The sequence below is a fragment of the Podarcis tiliguerta genome, assembly GCF_965153285.1.
Source record: "Podarcis tiliguerta genome assembly, chromosome: 4".
In the NCBI taxonomy this organism is placed as follows: Eukaryota; Metazoa; Chordata; class Lepidosauria; order Squamata; family Lacertidae; genus Podarcis; species Podarcis tiliguerta.
The window spans coordinates 43,968,711-43,987,914 of record NC_139537.1 but is presented as its reverse complement, the minus strand read 5'-3'; the positions used below and the strand labels follow the sequence as shown (position 1 = coordinate 43,987,914).

The window sequence follows — 19,204 nt, the reverse complement described above, 5'->3', positions numbered from 1 at the left end:
CACCCCAAAATCAAGTGGGTCTATTGACCTGTTCAGGATGAACACATGAAAAATCACCATGAGTCTTCAGAGTGTTTCACCTATATAACTCAACTACATTCTTTTTTCAAGGGTCCGCTCCCCCTCCCTCTCCCATTGCTTCCCCTCCCCCAAGGAAAAAACAAAACAAAATATTACCATGTGAATATTTGGTGAAACCATCAGTAACAAAAGCTACAATGGGTCATGGTGTTTGACTTCGAGTCCAATTACACTGGCATGAAATTGTGTATGTGATTTGCCACTGAAAAGAGACTCATTGGGTCCTCTGCCACCACTGGAAATCTTCCTCTTCCCTAAGGCAAGTATTTTTTTATTTTTATTTTTTTGCCCTTGGGGAAAGGAACTGGCAGAGATAATGGAGAAGAGGAAAGAAGTTCTATTTCACATTTGGCCCTCTGTGAAAGGCAGCTGGACCCATCCAAAAAACCCTGAAGTCCATAAATTTGAGTAGGGAGTGTTTCACATTTTTAAAGCCCCCACATTTAATTCATCTGATCTCCTCGTGCATGGTGAATGACCACAAGAACTACTTGCCATTAGCACAATTCCATTCAAGCCCAAGTTAAATCATTAACATTTCAGTGATAGAATTAAGAACATGTATTCCACTTCCTGGCTGAAACATTTTGCCTAGATTTTGCCAAGGATCCATAAACTACATGGTGAACATACTCATATTTTTATATAGAAATAAGACAGATACCAAGAAGGGACATGGGTGGCGCTGTGGGTTAAACCACAGAGCCTAGGACTTGCCGATCAGAAGGTCAGCGGTTCGAATCCCCACGATGGGGTGAGCTCCCGTTGCTCAGTCCCTGCTCCTGCCAACCTAGCAGTTCAAAAGCATGTCAAAGTGCAAGTAGATAAATAGGTACCGCACTGGTGGGAAGACAAACTGCGTTTCCGTGTGCTGCTCTGGTTCGCCAGAAGTGGCTTAGTCATGCTGGCCACATGACCCGGAAGCTGTACGCCAGCTCCCTCGGCCAATAAAGCAAGATGAGCGCCGCAACCCCAAAATCGGCCACGACTGGACCTAATGGTCAGGGGGCCCTTTACCTTTACCTAAGACAGATACTATGTGGACATGTATCCACAGCACTGACCAAAGGAGGAATGACTACTGGGAGGAGCACAGAGAGAAGAAATGTCATTGTACCCCTGCATCAGCACAACGGAATGCTTTCATCTGCCCCAGCTACAACAATACATGTCTCTCCTGTATTGGGCTGTACAGCTGTAGCAGGAGCTGTTAACTCTCCAACAGTTTGACTTCACCCCCGATGGCTCACTCTTCCATTGTCCCCCAAGACAGATGAATGCCAACCATATCCTCTTTAATTGCTTCTGCTCTGTATAATTCTTTGGTATTTTTCTTTTCCTCAACCATTTCATTCTATGTTTCTACCCACCTCTATATCTGTCTTTGCAAGCGCGATGTGTGGTAATGATTTTGAATAAATCTGTATAAAATACAAATGAATTCAAGGATACAAACTCCATAACTCCCTAATGACATAATCCTTTTAGGTTAGACAACAAAGGCACCCTCCGTCTACTCCAGGGTTTCCATCACGACTGAGCTGAATCAGTGATAAATTAAGGCTGCCAAGTTTTCTGGGATATGAAACATTCAAAGAAGCTATGCAAAACTTGACAAGCAAGCATAGAAGCAAGCACTGTGAAAAATCACTCCTATCCTAGCATGTAGATGAGCCTGTAGTTCATAGCACTATGGGGAGGGGGAATAAACACATGGTAATGATATTTCTGTGAGTGAATGTACACAGAGCAAAGGCTGGTTTCTGTCAGAACGTTTTTGTTTATGTAATTCATAATCTTATAAACAAGCGTTGTGATCTAGCCAGGGGCAGCCAGTCTGAAAGGGCTTTCTGGACCTGGAATAGTTTCACCAGCAGCAGCACAAAAAACAGATGGGATGGGATTATCTACATCAACCCCAAAACTAGTCCCTAGAGGTGTAGCATTCGGCAGCACATCTATTACTCCTAAAATGCCCCCCTTCCCCGAATGTGTCTGTCAATAGATCAACACCACTCATAGCTGTCAACTTACAGATTTAAAAATAAGGGGCCAGCAGCCTTGAAAATAAGGGACCCACAGCCTCACCTGTTCCAGGCACTCCAGTCTTCCTGTCCTCCTGCAGTCTGGTCAAACTCACGCTGGTAGCTTCGAGAACACTGTCCAACCAACTTTGTAACCAGAGGTTCAGCTGAATAGAATCTGAATCACATGCACCACAAGGCCTATGCAGCCTCAACTTAAGATGGCTCCCCGGCCTGGCTTTGCACTGCAAAGTTTGCAGCAGCACGTGCAACAAAATGGCGTCCAGCATTCAAAACCCCCCTCAGCTTGCATTAACTAGCCACACACAAGGCATGCAAGCTCCACCCCCCAGTCGTTCTTAGACTTCTTATTGGGTGAGCAACACAGCCAAGCAACACAGTTGGAGCCTCCCTCCTCCCTGGCCGGCAGGGAGGGAGGGAGAGGAGCTGCTTCCTTTGAAATTTAAGGGACATCATTTAAGGGACATTTAAGGGACATCCATCAATAAGGGACAGCAGCAGGACATGGCCCTGGAATAAGGGGCTGTCCCTTCAAATAAGGGACACTTGACAGCTATGACACCACTGTATGTCCTGTTAATCAGTATTTTCTGCTAAAAATAATGTAATAATCAGCAGCTCCAGAAGACATTTTGTTAAACTCTTAACATAATTACAGTGGTACCTCAGGTTAAGTACTTAATTTGTTCCGGAGGTCCGTACTTAACCTGAAACTGTTCTTAACCTGAAGCACCACTTTAGCTAATGGGGCCTCCTGCTGCTGCCGCGCTGCCGGAGCACGATTTCTGTTCTCATCCTGAAGCAAAGTTCTTAACCTGAAGCACTATTTCTGGGTTAGTGGAGTCTGTAACCTGAGGTCCCACAGTATAGGAAATTTGGGTACCAACATTTTCATCACGTACATGATGAATTTGGACCAGGTTGTACTGTCACTGTAGGACAAAGTTCTGGGAAGAGTCTAATAGTAGGTAGCCCTCCCCACTCTCTTTTATGCAACTCTGTGGGATTATTGAATAGTTAAATAATAAGAGATTTCCCAGCAGAGTCATGGCACTAAAACAGATTTTAGGGCGAAGTCCTTTGTGACTCCAGGCACAAATGAAGTCCTGAATGGGAGGCAGTAATTCCTTACTTTTTTACATAGCTCACCTACCTAAAAAAATGCTTTGTCTCATTTGTGTCCTGCGCTCGATTTTTTTTCCTGGTGCTGCTACTGTTTGTGGGATTCCTTGGCATCAGTCAAACTGCTAAAACCTGTATAAGAGAACATAACATACATAAGTTGATATGTAGACATAAACACCTGAATAATTAAAATTGTCTTTCCAGTGTATACTTTTAAAATTGTATCTCCAATATATGTTGTGTAACACCATAGTCAACACACTTTTCTTTGATGCTGTTTAGTGGTGTCAAATATTCTAACACTGTTAAGCTTCTTGGACCCTAAAAACATGAATTTCCCAGTGGCGTTCATGAATCTTATATACATGACCAGCTGTCTCTATTTACGAGACCATTCCTAGCATGAAGGCAGAGGTCAAAATTAAATTTTCATACAGAGGTACACTATGCCCACATGGTAGTAAATTGACCTAATGTGATCATAAAATGCTTAAAGTGCTCGTATAAATCTTTAGATGCTCAAATTAATTTCAGGCTGCACTGCACACACTTGCATCTACCTATCTGCTGTGTACCTGGGTTTTTTTTAAAAAAATATTTCTTTCCATGACATAATAAATGCCACAAAATAACCCTGAAGCACCTAGCCAGCAGCATAAATCATGATATCTTTGTAAAAGGAAAGTATAATTACAGCAAAATAACAGTTCAAAACTGCTTACAATTTACTTCTTGCCTTTGACAAATAGTAGAGAAAATAATTGCCTAAAGACAAAGTATAACATTGATTTAGATGACTTGTTATACATATATTGTGTAAGCTGTGGAAACAGTGCTATTTTCAAAAGAAGCCATTCACAGTGCTGACACATTAATTTGTTCAAGTTTATAAGAGTGCCCATTTATAATTCTCCACTTTGTTCTTCTTCAGAATCCCTTTGAGATACCTCTGATGCTTCCCCCTCCTAAAGAATGCTACGTCTCATCAAGCCATATTTAAATGCTACTTACTATTTTTATCACATGTGCATTTAAATATCTTGCCTTTTTGATGAAAATATGGGAAAATTTGATTCATCAAACAATAACCTTAATTCCTGTTATCTAGCTACTGCTTCTTATGGTGGTTTTTTTAGTTGTTCTTTGTTTCTAGATCAAGCTACTTGCCCGCCAAATGCTTTGGACTGCATGAACTCCACACAGCACCATGATGCACTGCAGTCAGCATTTTAGTTATGTAATATCATGGCTGCTGAATGTTTCAGGAATTCGTTTATTATTATTGCTTATTTGCATAGCAGTCAACTGGACAATATCACAGCAACTGGAATAAACTTTAATTTCTATAAAGAAAGAAGCCTTTCCTTCCTCTAGTGGTACAAGTGGGCAGTATAAGACAGTAACAGTGTTCTGACAAAACATAACATCTACTTTCCTGACTGTATATTCTCAGTTCAAAAATTCATCACATAAAAGAAAGGACTTCTTCATATGCATATAATGCATAATTAACTTCTGGAATTCAGTGTCACAAAATATACTGGCACTGATGGCTTTAAAAATGGATTATATGAGCTCATGGATGAGTTCAAACCTATGCGATAGTTAAATGAACATTCCATCCTCTGATTCCAGAACTATCTAATTCAATAAATATGCCGTCAGGCTAGTACAACTGCTACTTTACCTAAGAAATGTTCTTTCATCCATTAGCAGTACTGTGGTGCCCCGCAAGACGAATGCCTCGCAAGACGGAAAACCCGCTAGACGAAAGGGTTTTCCGTTTTGGAGGTGCTTCGCAGGACGAATTTGCTATGGGCTTGCTTCGCAAGACGAAAATGTCTTGCGATTCCTGGGGTTTTTTCCCCGCTCCCTACCCCCTTTTTCTAAGGCACTAAGCTGCTAAAAGCCTTTTAGCAGCTAATCTGCTAATCCCTTAAGCCTTTAATAGCCGCTAATAGCCGCTAAACCGCTAATAGCGCTAATCCGCTAATGGGCTTGCTTCGCAAGACGAAAAAACCGCTAGACGAAGAGACTCACGGAACGGATTCTTTTCGTCTTGTGAGGCACCACTGTACAATACTCACACATATCTAGGTGAGCCTTGGCCAGCTCAGACATACACCATACAGATAATGGTCCTGACCCAGTGGTGCCTTGCAGATTCAAGGGTTCTAATGCTCACACAGAACTCCTCTTCTTGTAAGTGTACCTTTAAACAGAAGAAGTTACAGGAAGGCATGGGAACTAAGGTAGTTTGCCTTAACTATTGGCTTCGCCTAAACTCAAATCCCCCCGGTCTAATATACCTAGTGCTGCAAGATTGTCACAAGAGTACCTGGACTAAAATTGTCTATCAAAAACTTCACCACAACAGCTACTCAAAGCAAACCGTCTAATTTGTCAGCACCTAAATGATATTGGGCATCAGAACAACTTGGCCACAATAAGGAAATTTTGCCCATGGTATGACTATTTTCCACCTTCCCATTTCAACCCTCTGGCACTCTATCTGCATAATCTAGCAATTCTAAAATATAGACGTGCTTTTACTCTTGCAAGATTGAATGTATTGCTCTCGGCTGTACTTGAAGGACAATTCCAACAGATTCCACATGAAAAATGCTTATGTCCCTGTGGAGATGGAAGTACCAAATCGGTGGCGCAAGGCCTTCTGGCTTGCACTTTTTATAAAGACTTGAGGAATGAGATTATCACCCCTCTTTTATTGTCCATTCTGGGTCACCCAACCACTGCCACAGTGTCATTTCTCTTGGCAGATCAAGATGAGCAGGTGACAGCAAACGTTCCAAGGTTTTTAGCTGGGATTCAAAACCCTAAAATGTATTGTGGTTTTATTGCTATGGCTGATGGCTGGCGCAAATAAAGATTCATTCATTCATTCATTCAAGATGGTTTGGCCAAAGGCTTCATGGAAAACATGGATTCTAACAAGGATTAGGAAGGAAGGAAAAGAGGTGAAAAAGGAGTCTATAGAAGTGAAGAGGGAAACCTGCATGCACAGGATCACCACGTCCACACTGAAGCCAACAAAGAGCTATGGTTTGGGATAATGCAGTAAATTTACTAAAGGTACAGTGGTACCTCGATTTTCAAACGTAATCCGTTCCAGAACACTCATTATGGAAGCCTCAAAATGGAAAACTCAATACAGAAGCCATGTTTCTGGTTTGACTTCCGAGGCGCGTTTGAAAACCGAAGCATTTACTTCCAGGTTAACGGCGTCCGAAGACCGAAATGTTCAGCAACAGAGATGTTCAAAAACTGAGGTACCACTGTATTTTGGTATTTTCCACTTTCTCCGTTATGGCTAAACCTAATATAAAAATATAATACTATTAAATAGTCATAACCAAAGGATTCATTTTACACACACACACACACACACACACACATATACAGGGGGGGGGGGGTAAATGAGTTGAGGAATCATAATCTCAATTTTAATTAGACAAAAAAATTGTAAGTTGCAAAATACCTCATTATTCCAGTGGGATATTGCACCTGCTGTTGCTACCATTATGAAGGCAGTGGGGCAGGCAGGGAGTGGGGGTAGAACTGGTGATGAAAGGAAGGAGGGAAATCTATGTGAGGTATGAGTTTATTCTATATATTTTTTGAAAGATTGTCAGTCGTCAATGCAGAATATTTTTCAAACTTTTGCTGTGAGTTAAATGTTATTTGCTCAATAAATCAGCATTTCCATGTTGTCTTTCCTTACAAACATTTCACTACATATTTATTTACCTATTCTGTCTAATTCTTTGGACCTGTCTAGGTGTATGCAGATCTTTTGGCGAATGCATGAGATGCCAAGAGGAAGAGTTGGTTGTAAAGCAGCATTTTCTCAAATGTACACACTCTAATACTCTGTTCCAGCCTCTGCTGTTGCTGAGGGAGAAGCACACCACTGCTGCTCTGCTGCTACCCTCTCTCTCCCTTCCCAGTCATACCTCTCCTTGATGCAACTGAGTGGGGAACTGTATCAGATGGCTAGCCATAGCACTGCATCACATTCAAGCCATTTGTGTTTACTTACTGCATCACGTCCAACCCATTTGTGTTTACAGCCTTGATGCACCAAGAAGGCCCACATCAGCTATCTCAAACTCCTCATAGACATTCATTTTGGAGAATTAACACACTGTAGTTAGTGCATTACAGCCCGTTTTAATGTGGCATTGTAGAATGTTATACTTAATGAGCACTTCCTGCTGTAATGGCATAATGGTGACTCTCATCGCTTTGGAATAGTAATCTAATGTCAGCACAGATGACAAGGCACTCATGAGTCTATGCATATGGCATAGACAAATTAGCAGAGCTAGGTCACTAGATCATCAACATGTACAAGAGTATATGTACTGTGTCACAATGGAAAGGGGAAATGGACGTACTAGCTCCTTGTTAGCTTCTGCAAACTACTAAATCCATTGTGTGCACACACCTTTTAGGCATATAGACCAAGAATTTCAGGATTCATCAACAGGAACCATTAAGAATTAGGGCAGCTCTGCAATACCACATCCTTTCTTGTGCATAAGCACACCCAGAATGCCATGTCTGGGTGTCAGATGCTAGACTCTAATGAAATCTTTTGAATACTCTTATATTCCTATAGTTTTAAACAGTGCATTTTTCTGGGGGTATGCAGGGGTACACATACCCCAAAGCATTTTGTGAATCTAAGTTTGGCCTCATTAAGGGGCAGTATTTCAACATGGGTAGGAAAATAAGAGTACCCCTAAACATTTTTAAAGAAAAAAGCACTGGTTTTAAACGAATATGATATGTATGTTTGTGCATGACAAATAGTCATGGCATAGGCTCCTAGCTTGCACTTGATTTTGCAAAATAAAAAAATTCCTTCCAGTAGCACCTTAGAGACCAACTAAGCTTGTTATTGGTATGAGCTTTCGTGTGCATGCACACTTCTTCAGATACCTGATTTTGCAGGTCATGGGAGTTAACATGGATTCAAAGTATTGGGGATTTTGTTGTAGATACCAGTATAAATACTGGTGAATCTTGACTCAGAAGTGATATAGCAGAGGCACCTCTCAGGGTGTTCAGTAGTTCATTTATACTATTGTAAAGGAACATTTGGCTTCCTTGACTACACTCCTAACAGAATCATGATCTATGAATAATGTTTTCTTTTCAGTAACATGAAAAGAGCAGGTATAGCATAGTAAAAAAGAACTGTGAACAGCAGAACCATGACCAAGCCATTCCCTGTGTCTGCTGAACAGCCTCACTCTTGAAAGAACAATTTTGCAGCCTGCCAGCGAGCTTTTGCCAGAGTATGTCTGACGAACCAAGAAACACATTCTCTGACATGTAAAAAATTATTGATTCTGCCAGTATACTCAATCAATTTCAGCACGCAAGACAGACCACAAGATTCAGTACATACATGGAGGAACCACGAAGACTCTTCCTTTTGGATATAATGCAATTAAAATGATTTTATGCATAGTTAAAATGTTTGCTTATACAGAAATGTGAAATGCATGCTAAGAAATAATATAAAAGCTTTATTAAAACTGAAACATATTGCTAGACAAGGTGGCATTTCTATTTTCTTGAACAATAGAAAAACTGTGTATATCTAAATGTGACTTAAGTGCTTTGAGAAATTGCTTTTAAAACAAACAGTGTATTGATATATTTTCCTGTCAACTGAAATGGAATCAATTGTAACTTTGCTGATAGGGAGGCATTGTGGTACAACCGTTCCTTTTTTAAAAAAGGTTTTAAAATACAAAAGCCATTCATAAATATGAAACGGTTATGACTATGTTAGTCTCTTGACCTAACACACTAATAGTCATATATTAGATTGTTCCAATGCTTTAATGAACATATAATTTTACATTTGAGTAGGGATGGAACAGAAATTCATTTGTTTGCATTTTTATGTGGATCTACCTAATCTGCACTTCTCAAAACAATACATGTACAGAAATGCAGGTAATCATTGCAAATTAACATTTTTCTGAATTTTGTGATGCAGTTTTACAATCCAAATGTATGTACGAAAATGCAATGTGCACAAGCACCAGCCCAGCTGGAGCATTTGATGAGCATGGAATGAGAGGCCCCTTTTTCATGCCACTTCCCTGTGGCCAGTGTGAGCTTTCTGTTTGCAAGCTCAATTCAGAGGAGAAATGTGGCAGAAAAAAATAAGGGTACTGAGTCAAAGTACTGCTCATGAGACAATTATTAGCTATAGACAAACTTTCATCACAATAACCAGGTCCACCAGAGCCCAGGCAGACAATGGGTTCCTCTTCTAATATCCAATACTCCCACAAGATTAAAATCCCAGAATACTGTGCATTAAATAAAAAAGTTGTAAAAAGGCTATTCCTGTGTAAAGGTAAAGGGTAAAGGGACCCCTGACCATTAGGGCCAGTCGCGGACAACTCTGGGGTTGCGGCGCTCATCTCGCTTTATTGGCCGAGGGTGTGTTCATCTCTAAAATACCAAGGAGAGAAATAGAGAGATCAAGTATCAGGGCAGGTAACAACAGAAAAGAAGGGTGTGAGGCAGGCCAGAAAAAAACCCCAAGTGCAGGCCTTTTGAAGAAAGGCATGTTTCCTCTGTGGAGGGATTTGTAAACTTAGCCACTGTCTAAAGGAGTTGATGCAGTTCCTGCTCACTGTGGCCTTGGGCAGATTTTGGGTCAGTGGTAGAAAGAAGGGCAACTGGTGCAAGCTAAAAGAGGGAGCTCTCAAAAGCAGTGCTGGGACTCTTGTGCAAATAGATGAATTGTACAGCTTAAATCTCACCATCCATTACCTTTTACTATGCACAGATTGTAAAATTGGGACAGGCTTATCAACTCCTGAGAGGCATCAAGACCTGACTCCAATTGCTAGCTATTCTGCCAGCAGCAACTCATCAAGACTTAGCTGTGTTGCAACAGAAAACTGTCCTGAAAAGAAGGCACCCACTATGCTAGATTCCCAGGAAATGGGTGCTCAAAATAACATGGAAGCTCCCATTGCTAAGCCTTCTGGAGACCTGGAACAAAGGAGGGAAACACAGGGTTCTTCTTTATGCAGCTAGACTAGGTTCCTGACAAGGGTCAGAGGATCCAAGGAGCAATGAAGAAATACTATGACAAAACAGAGCTGTAGATCAGTTACAAGCCCCAACACGAAAAGGACTCTGAATTGTCAATCTCCATAGACATATCAGTTGCTTCCTTATCCCAAATCCCTCCTACATCACCCACAAAAACTTGTCAGCTGCTCTTCACTGTGCAGGGTCCTCAACATTATTGTGCTTGGATCACATACAGTCCATGGAATTCTTTGGTTGCAGACCCATGGAATGGACCAAGCCTTTGATGTAGGCACAGCTAGGAGGCAGGAAGCTATCAGGTTCTGGGTCTGCATTTTCATTATTGTCCATCTGGTCTCTAGGACCATCCCAATTGATGTGGAAATGGGTGACTCTGAGGTTGGATGCCAGGATATTCCTCTGTAGCTGGGAGAAGTCTGGCTTGAGGGTGGGTTTTCTCTTAGCTCAGGATCCATATATTCATTGTTGACACAGTATCCAATGCAGATGAATTCTTGGCCCAGAAAGGTACAAGTAATAAGTATTGCTGTAACTCCCACAGCATCACTTTCAGGGATTAGATCAGGGTTGGGGGCATTGGCTTCAAACACAAACATATGCTTCCCAGCTGGAACAGGTCCCACCAGCACTGAGTCAAGAACTTGGTCATATTCCTCACTCTCTGCAGAGCCCACATAGATGATCTTCCACTCCAAATTGTGAGGCAACGCGTCCCCGCACTAAAATTGCATCTGGAAGCAGAGCGGGTGGCCAGGTTCTCCAGCAACGAAACTCCCAGGACAGACACCTGCGCCATGACAGATCTCTTCTCCCCCCCCCCCCACCCGACTGCCTGCTTCCTTCTCCCTCCATAGGGAAGGTTTTTAAAATGTTTAATTATGTTTTTATATATGTTGGAAGCTGCCCAAAGTGTATAAACAGTAAAATTATCATTATGGAATGTGACGTCCCTGTTTTCATTGGAGAGATGTTGGAGGGTATGTAACTCATAACATTTACTGGCTTACTGGCTGGAGAAGCAGGAGGGTGATGGGTGAGACTACAGCCACAGGACTTTTCTCAATTTGGGCACAACCCGCCATTAGTGTGGAAAGAAAAACTCTGCACATTCTAATGACAGTGACATGTGACCAAAAGTGCAAACAATCAGCTACCAACCTACGCTTTAAAATGTTGGATCAAACAGCAACTACACCACTGTAAGTGGTAAGTGCAGAAAGGCCCCAATCAGGGCTTTTTTCCCAGCAGGAACTTGCCGGGACTCAGTTCTGGCACCTCTCAGATGGGCACCACTGCCATTATAAGAGAACAAGGGAGGGTTCATGGCGAGTTCCGGCACCTCTTTTTCTAGAAAAATAGCATTGGCCCTAATATACAAAACTGCAGTATATTACAAAGGAACATAGCTCGGTAACAGAGCACCAACCACAATCAGAAGGTCCCAGGTTCAGTTCCCAGCATCTCTAGAAATCACTCCTACCTGAAAGCTTGGAGAGTTGCTGCTGATCAATACTGAACCAGATCGACCAATGGCCTGATTTGATATGAGACAACTTCTTCTGTTAGGAAAATATGCTTGCAAAATTGTGGATATTTGGAGAAATCCACAGTAAAATGCTGAAAAATTAATTTGAGGACTTTAAAAATAAAAGCAATCTGATGCACGAAAATGATAAATCTAACTTAATTGGAAAAATGTTCAACTGATATTGACAGATTTGTCTGTTCCTAATGTTGAGGAAGCATTAACTATTAAAAATTGTAACATCTTCATACTATGAGCCATATATACCGGTAATTTTTTTAGAAACAGTAGAGAAATGTATTCAGGCCCTACATTTAGAAAACAGATCCCAAAGCTTATGTACATTGTGAAATCGGGATAAAGGTTTACATCTAATGCAAAACAATGCTCATTTGTAGTCAAACCCACAATTTAGAGACTTAGGAAAAATAGATTAGATGTATTTAAAATAAACATCAATGTTATTTTATTTTAAGGAATTGTATGGCTTTGTAGGCCTCTTGCCCCAAGGTGCTAGTCCAGTATTTTCAAACATTCCTTAGGATATATTTCATCAAATCCTAGAGTCCTGCAAATCCTTTGGAAATCCTTTAGAGGATGTAGTTATTTATTTCTTTGAGAAATATCATAACTTCTGGAATCAAACCCTAAGAGCTTTCTGTTCAGAAACCAGAGAATATTTGGAGAAGATATTTTGTAAATCTGCAGGGTCTGGATGCACAAATATATAAGCAATGGTCCCATCTTTCATATATCTTCAACCCTGCCCAGTCTTAGTGCTGAGGACATACGTGGATGGTGATCCTTTCTTTTATACCCCAGAGCATTCTTCTGTATTGTAGCAAAAGCTAGAGTTGGTCCACCTGATGTTGACTATGCTAAGTCCTTCCTCTTCAGTCCAGTTCCTCAGTGGCTGGGAGAAGAGATATGCTAGACCTTCAGTACCAGGGAGATTTTTTAAATCCTCAATTTTCTTTTTTACACTGTATATTAAATTGAAAGTCTCTTGTCAACACAAAATGGAACATTTTATATTCTCATTAAAGAAAATAAATTAATAAACATAGTCATGCTTTGAGTACACATTAGTTCTAAAGAGTATGACCTAGTCTGTATCCAGCCTGGTTCCTTCTGAACATTTCTGATTTACTGCTCCTTTCTGAATACAGTTAAAAGTATTCATTCACCCCCCAAAGTGTGAGGCATAACATATCATATGCTACAAAAGTCAGAGACTTTGTCAGCATCATGCTTTCCCCAGAACCTTTAAGTGTGTTTTCACCCTGGAGGTTTGAACAAAACTTTGGAGCTTTTGTGCCACATATAAATGTTGTCGATAAAACACATAGGAATCTTAAACTAATGTAGATTGTAGCCAGTACAGTTTTTCCATTTGCATTGTTTCACAGGCTTCACATGACATCCAATTACATTTTTTGTAACATTACATTTCATAATCATTCCATTTATTTATTTTATTTGTTTATTAAATTTATATGCCACCCTTTATCCAGGGATCACAGGGCAGTTTACAGTATAAAAACACTAAGATAAATACATTTATTTGGAAAATGAAATAGCATTAATGTAATCTGTGTGCAGATTGCTGAACTAAAGGATGGTACAGCAGTGTTAAATTTGAATGTTAAAAACTACAAGTGCTTTTGAAAGTTTTCTCTAATGCAGCACAGATTGCCAATGCATTAAAGGTGATACTAGGGATATCTAAGATATTCAAATTACTCAAAATACAATAAGACAAGTGAAAAAAATGGGATTAATTTGAATTAGTTGGTGAAACTCACCTGATAAATGTGCCCTGATTACCATGGGGACATTTAGTCCCTGTCATTTTCTGTTGTTCTGGCTCGAATCCTTTTCAAGTGCAGTCAGACACGGAGCAACAGAATAATTTTTTTTCCATAAGCCACTGAAGCCAGTAGGAGTGTGAGCAACTTTGATATGAGTGGGGAAAGGCTCAGTGACTGCTAAGCTCGAACAGCCTGATAAGAATATTAAATCTAACATTTATCCCCAATGAGTGTCTGATGAGCCATACCTTGCTCTGCTGACAGAGTTCACTAAAAACACATTATGATAATCACTGCAGTGTTCTAGCAAAAGCTGAGGGACCAGATCACAACAAAAGGGACGACCCCATTATGTTGTTCACCAGGCAAGTACATTATTAGAATGAAAGCTTTTTGCCTATTTACAAACAAGTCATTAGAATTGGTAATCATCATTCCAACAAATGTTCATTGAAGAAAAATTAGTATTTTCCTTTCTCCACATCACTGATTCCCACTAGATTCTTCCCATTACTGTTAAGCAGTAACTGGTTATGAATACAATCTAGTCCTTTGAATACTTGGATTATATTTCCTGATTAAAATTACTCATTGCCTTGTTTCAGTTCAGTATTCATGTCACAGCATTAACATTCTGATATGAAATCATAATGTGGCCTTGGGATTTTATTTGGGGTTTTTTGGTTTGTTTCATTTCTATCTGCGGGAAAGGAAATAGGCTAGGTCACATCAGAGCCCATTTAGATTAATTATAATGACTCACTGATATGTGCCATGTTTATACAGTTGGGATTCAACACTCCTGGGACATGTTTCATTTGGTTCTCCCTGCTATGTAGGTAGAGGTGAATAAAAATAACAGCTCCTTTCCAGAGAATGGCAAAGGCTTATTGGCATAAGGAATTCAAGTAAGAAAGAACAGAACTTGACTTCACCTTTTCAGACAGATTGAGATCACGACTACCTGGACCAACTTAAATTCTAACAACTAGTTATGTGCTGGGTTAGCTCAACCTCCTAGTTTTTCAACAGTGGTGTTTACATAAATTAACATACAGTATGAGCAATAATGCAGCCTCAGGACTGGAAATATATTTAACAGCCAGCATCTTTTAGAAGAAAATTATTTCAGATTCTAGATTTTAGCAGCAAATCATTAGCCTTTTGCAAGGGAAGCAATTTGGATTTTAGATATCTAGAGCCTAAGCTATGTAGGACGAAATTGACAGTGAAATAAAATATCTAAAATCTACTCAACATCATTTTTTACATACATACATACAAAGTAATTTAGAAATCTATATATTTTGCTTCTGTTCTTTCTGAAATATATTCTGACAACCCTGGCTTCTGCAAGCCACTCTGTAGTTTTAGCCTAGTGGAATGATTGCAGTCCCCCAAATGCAGCATGGTGGGATAGGGCAGTTTCTGCTACTCCTAACTCCCCCCCCCCCCCCCGCTGATTGTGTTCATTCAGTTTCTCCTTGTGCTGAATAGCCTTTTCCATATATACAGTTGGTGCATGCTACCTCAATTATTACATCAGTCCAATATCTCTACTACCTAAAGCAGCCAGCATTAAATGTTGAAACACCACAGCCTCCTGAATCATTGTATGGAATGTCTCTCTATTCTTTTATTTGAGTTTGGATCAGGCCCAGGTAGGATGGAGCATGCAATGCAAATATCGTCTTGCTGCACCACTACAGAACTCATTACTCATGCATTATGCATTCAGGCATTATGTCAGCTCAGAGAATGGAAATTCAACAGAGAGACCATTTTTCTTTCCGGTGTTTTCTGTTCCTTTTATTCAATACCATCAATACATTTCTCCTTTTTGGCTCGTTGCCTTTTAGCCAAAAGGCTAAACCTTCTGTCCTTTCTCCTTTCTTCGACTACCTTGCAATGGATGCCTAATGACATATGCTTGCTTTTATAGCTAATAGTTTATACGGGGAGCAATAGGTTTGACTTCTCAACCCTTTTGCTGAATTCTTAGTATGCCTCAGTCATCACAATTAAATGTCTGAAGCGAGGGGGGGGGGGATACCCTGCCACACTGGAGACTGAAAACAAGCAACTGCCTACCAAAAAGCAAAAGGTACATGTCTCATGGACAATCTCTGACACACAACCACCTTGCTTCTACAGGGAAATCACAGGTTGTAGATATTGAGATGAAATGTGGTATAAACAATAGAAATTTCTGATTTTTTTTCTTCAAGGGCAAAAAAGAGAAACTTTGTCCCTACAGGAAAGGTTCTCCTTAGTACTGTTTCTTCAGTCTTTCACAAGGAGTATTATTTTAATATGGTGGTGGCAGTATATTATGCCCCAGCCATTTCTCATAAGAGTGCTACATTGAAGACATTAGATGAGCATGCCAAAGCAGTTGACAATGTGCCTACTCTTTCTGCTACTGTAATAGTGTGACAAAGGACAAAATCTGTGCACCTTATACCTTGTGGTAGGATGCTTCAGCACGATCCAAAGAAACCAGGGTATGAACTGTGGTGCATAGTTAATTTGCAAATGAAATCCCCAACTGCAAGTGATGAGAAAGACCTGTGATTGGATTTTCCAATGCTTTCACTTTCAGTAAAAGGAGCCTCCCCCTACCTCTCATTTTAGATCTGGTGCTTACTTACATAATTAAGAAGACTTGTAAATGTTTTTGAATTAACAGTGTGCAGTTCACTTGAACTGTTTTTCCTAATTAACTTGCTTGGTTGCACATGATTTGAATAATGAAGTTTAAGCCTTCCACTCCACCCCTCAGTCCCATTTCTCCAACTTAAATCTCTCTGTCCCCAACATTGGTATTAGCTGTGGAGCGAGGGGTGGCGGCAGAGAGACAGGTATGCCATGGGTACTAACATTTCCTCCCCTCCAACTAAAATCCCTCATCTGGAACGTTTATGTGAGACAGAACTGGGGTTAACTAGCACAATTTTATTAACATATCAAAGATCTGAGAGTGAAATCAAGCTAGGAAACTGCAGGCAGCCTAAGATGGTGAAGGTATGAGGGAAACCTCCTGGCCCTTTACCTGACACCATCCCAGATCAGGGCACAAGGTCTGATGATTGTCTGATTTGGTATCATTCATTGCCTTCTTACTTTAATAAATAATTATTATTATTATTATTATTATTATTATTATTATTATTATTTATACCCCGCCCATCTGGCTGGGCTTCCCAGCCACTCTTAAGCCAATATATGGGCAGTTTGGGTGTGAGTGTGGGTGTGAGGGGGGGACGGGAGGCCATTATCTTCTAACAATTCAAATAAAACTGCATTTATTTGCATCAAAACTTGTTGAACATAGGGGTTACTTTATGTACCAATAAATTACCATGTGTGTATCCTGAGAAAGACACCTATAAACTACAGAACAGATATTCTGATGATTTAAGAACTCCCTTTCTTTGAATGAGAATTACAATGTCTGTTAGTGAGCAAGACAATTCCCAAATAAAATGCAAATTTATCCCAAAGTCAGTAGCTCTGCCCTAAACCTAATAAGATTATTTGTGTATAAACGTCTTAATTTGCTTCCCTATTTATCGGCTACTTCCACTGTTCCTATAACATCGCATTTCCACAGTTAATTCATCATGCTATAAAATAAATCAAAGCACTAAACAAGAAACATAAAATATTCTAACTTTCTATCACATCTGTTTAATGGAATATTTCAGTATCCTTAAGAGAATGTGGAAAATCCTGTGTTGTCTCTGTCTTTCATTGAGTTACAAAACATTTATTTCCTGCACAAGAGGAAGACTGACCTAGTTCATAATTCTTTTTCCAAGGAAGTCAGCTTCTAGAAGCTCATGAGCAAGGCAAATAAATAGGTGACATCACCTGCTGCTCTCTGCCCCTCTCTGCCTCTGAATTCAGATATTCTACTTTTGTCTATGGAGGCTCCACTTGGCCTTTAGCTAGATCGAACAAGAATGAGTTTCTGTGATCCTTTTTTTAAGCACACCTCCATGATCTTCACACACTGAATGTTTGGAAACCAAGAGTGGGATTGCACATATCTCTGTTCCCTAGTTCGTTCGTTCATTCATTCATTCAATCAATCAATCAATCAATCAATCAATCAATCAATCTAGAAGGTGTACATATGCTATGTGCGCAGGACTTTTTTCACATGGATGACCTTAACCAGGGGGTTAGAGACACTCATGGAAGATACAGCTATCAAAAACTACTGCCTCCAGAACCAGAGGCTGCATGACTGTGTACCAGTTGCCAGGGAGAACAAGTGGATAGTGCTGCTGTGTTCATTTACTTCTTGTGAGGTCCCATCAGCATCTGGTTGGTTGCTGTGAGAACAGGACACTGGACTAGATGGATCATTCTTCTGATTCCGTAGAGCTTTACTTATGATGGACGTTCTATGCCAACAAATATCTGAAGGGCCATAGGTTCCTCATTCCTTGTATAGAGTATCTGGATATTCTCTTTTCCTTTTAAATAGAGGGTTTCTGAACGAAACATTCAAGTACACTTTGTTCTGGTTTGCTAGATCCTTACTAGCTCACTTTCCCAGACAAAATGTAGCCTTTTGAGCCAAGGTATTCATAAGGGGACACAGAAAATGGCAGCAGAATACTGATCTCTGTCAACAAGCATCCTTTAGTGACTGCCGGCACAAAATATTAAAGCGAATTGTCAGCATATTCCTCTTCAGCTGATGGTAATCACTGGTCATATATACATTCCCATACTTTTTCAATTTCTCTGGAAAGATTTTATGGTAGAAAACATCTGTACTTTCTTTGACTTCTAATCTCTCCTTATTAAAACATGGATACACAACTCAGCAAGCTATTGTGAACTGTGTTTTACCCTGTTTACATCTCATGAGCCTAATGGGATAAGAAAAAGTAACTTTCTGTTTGGGCAAAACAAAAAGATGGGCTTCAGAATGCCGTGAGCAGTAAAACTACATATCTGAATCTAAAGTAGGTCAAGTCCAGATCTATCAGAGATCCAAAAAAGAGAGATTGCAGAGTCCCAATATTTAGCTAAAGTCTTTCTTTAAAACACAGACATGTTTAAAATGTAGCTGGAAATTCTTTGGCTTTACATTTGGGGACATCTATTCTTTTTTTGGAGCCTTACCCAAGGCAAAGTAATCCAAGCAAGGCAGTTGACTTACACAAGATGTCAAGTTGTACAGAGTTTGTGTGCCAGAATGCTAGAAGATCTGATTTGTGCCCTTTCTCTAGGGAACAGATATGCTATGCTGAACTGAAACAGGGGGTAGGTGCTGGATAGGTATAAGAAGGAAGGAAGCGAAAGGATTAACATTAGCATTCAAACAAATAACTCTGTGCATTGGTTCCAAGCAACAGATTGTTCCCCTCTTTTTTCAGTGGGGTCATTTTAGCTCCATCACATCTGTCAGTGTTTATGCTGAGCAAATAATAAAGAACAAAGGAAATGTAGACCCATCTGCAGTCAATTATTCCATGTTTTTCAGA

General features: G+C 40.1%; 1 protein-coding gene and 1 pseudogene across 3 annotated transcripts in view; both read right to left on the bottom strand.

Annotated features, from left to right (window-relative positions):
* LOC310677010 (uncharacterized protein) overlaps window positions 1–19,204 on the bottom strand; it is a 169,169-nt gene that overhangs the window by 49,049 nt on the left and 100,916 nt on the right. Inside the window, exons 2-4 of one of the 2 annotated variants that reach the window (XR_014510828.1) lie at window positions 12,681–12,802; window positions 5,339–5,463; window positions 3,280–3,380 (exon numbers count right to left, since the gene is read on the bottom strand). Coding sequence is in view for 1 of the 2 variants with exons in the window: in XM_083439314.1 (XP_083295440.1) it covers window positions 3,366–3,380 (15 nt within the window). In the remaining variant the exon portion in view is untranslated. The remainder of the gene's footprint in view (window positions 1–3,279; window positions 3,381–5,338; window positions 5,464–12,680; window positions 12,803–19,204) is intronic. The other variant, XM_083439314.1, reaches the window with a different exon arrangement.
* Window positions 9,773–11,160, bottom strand: LOC310676575 (histone chaperone asf1b-B-like; annotated as a pseudogene). Its single transcript has one exon. The product of its transcript is annotated as a histone chaperone asf1b-B-like (transcript).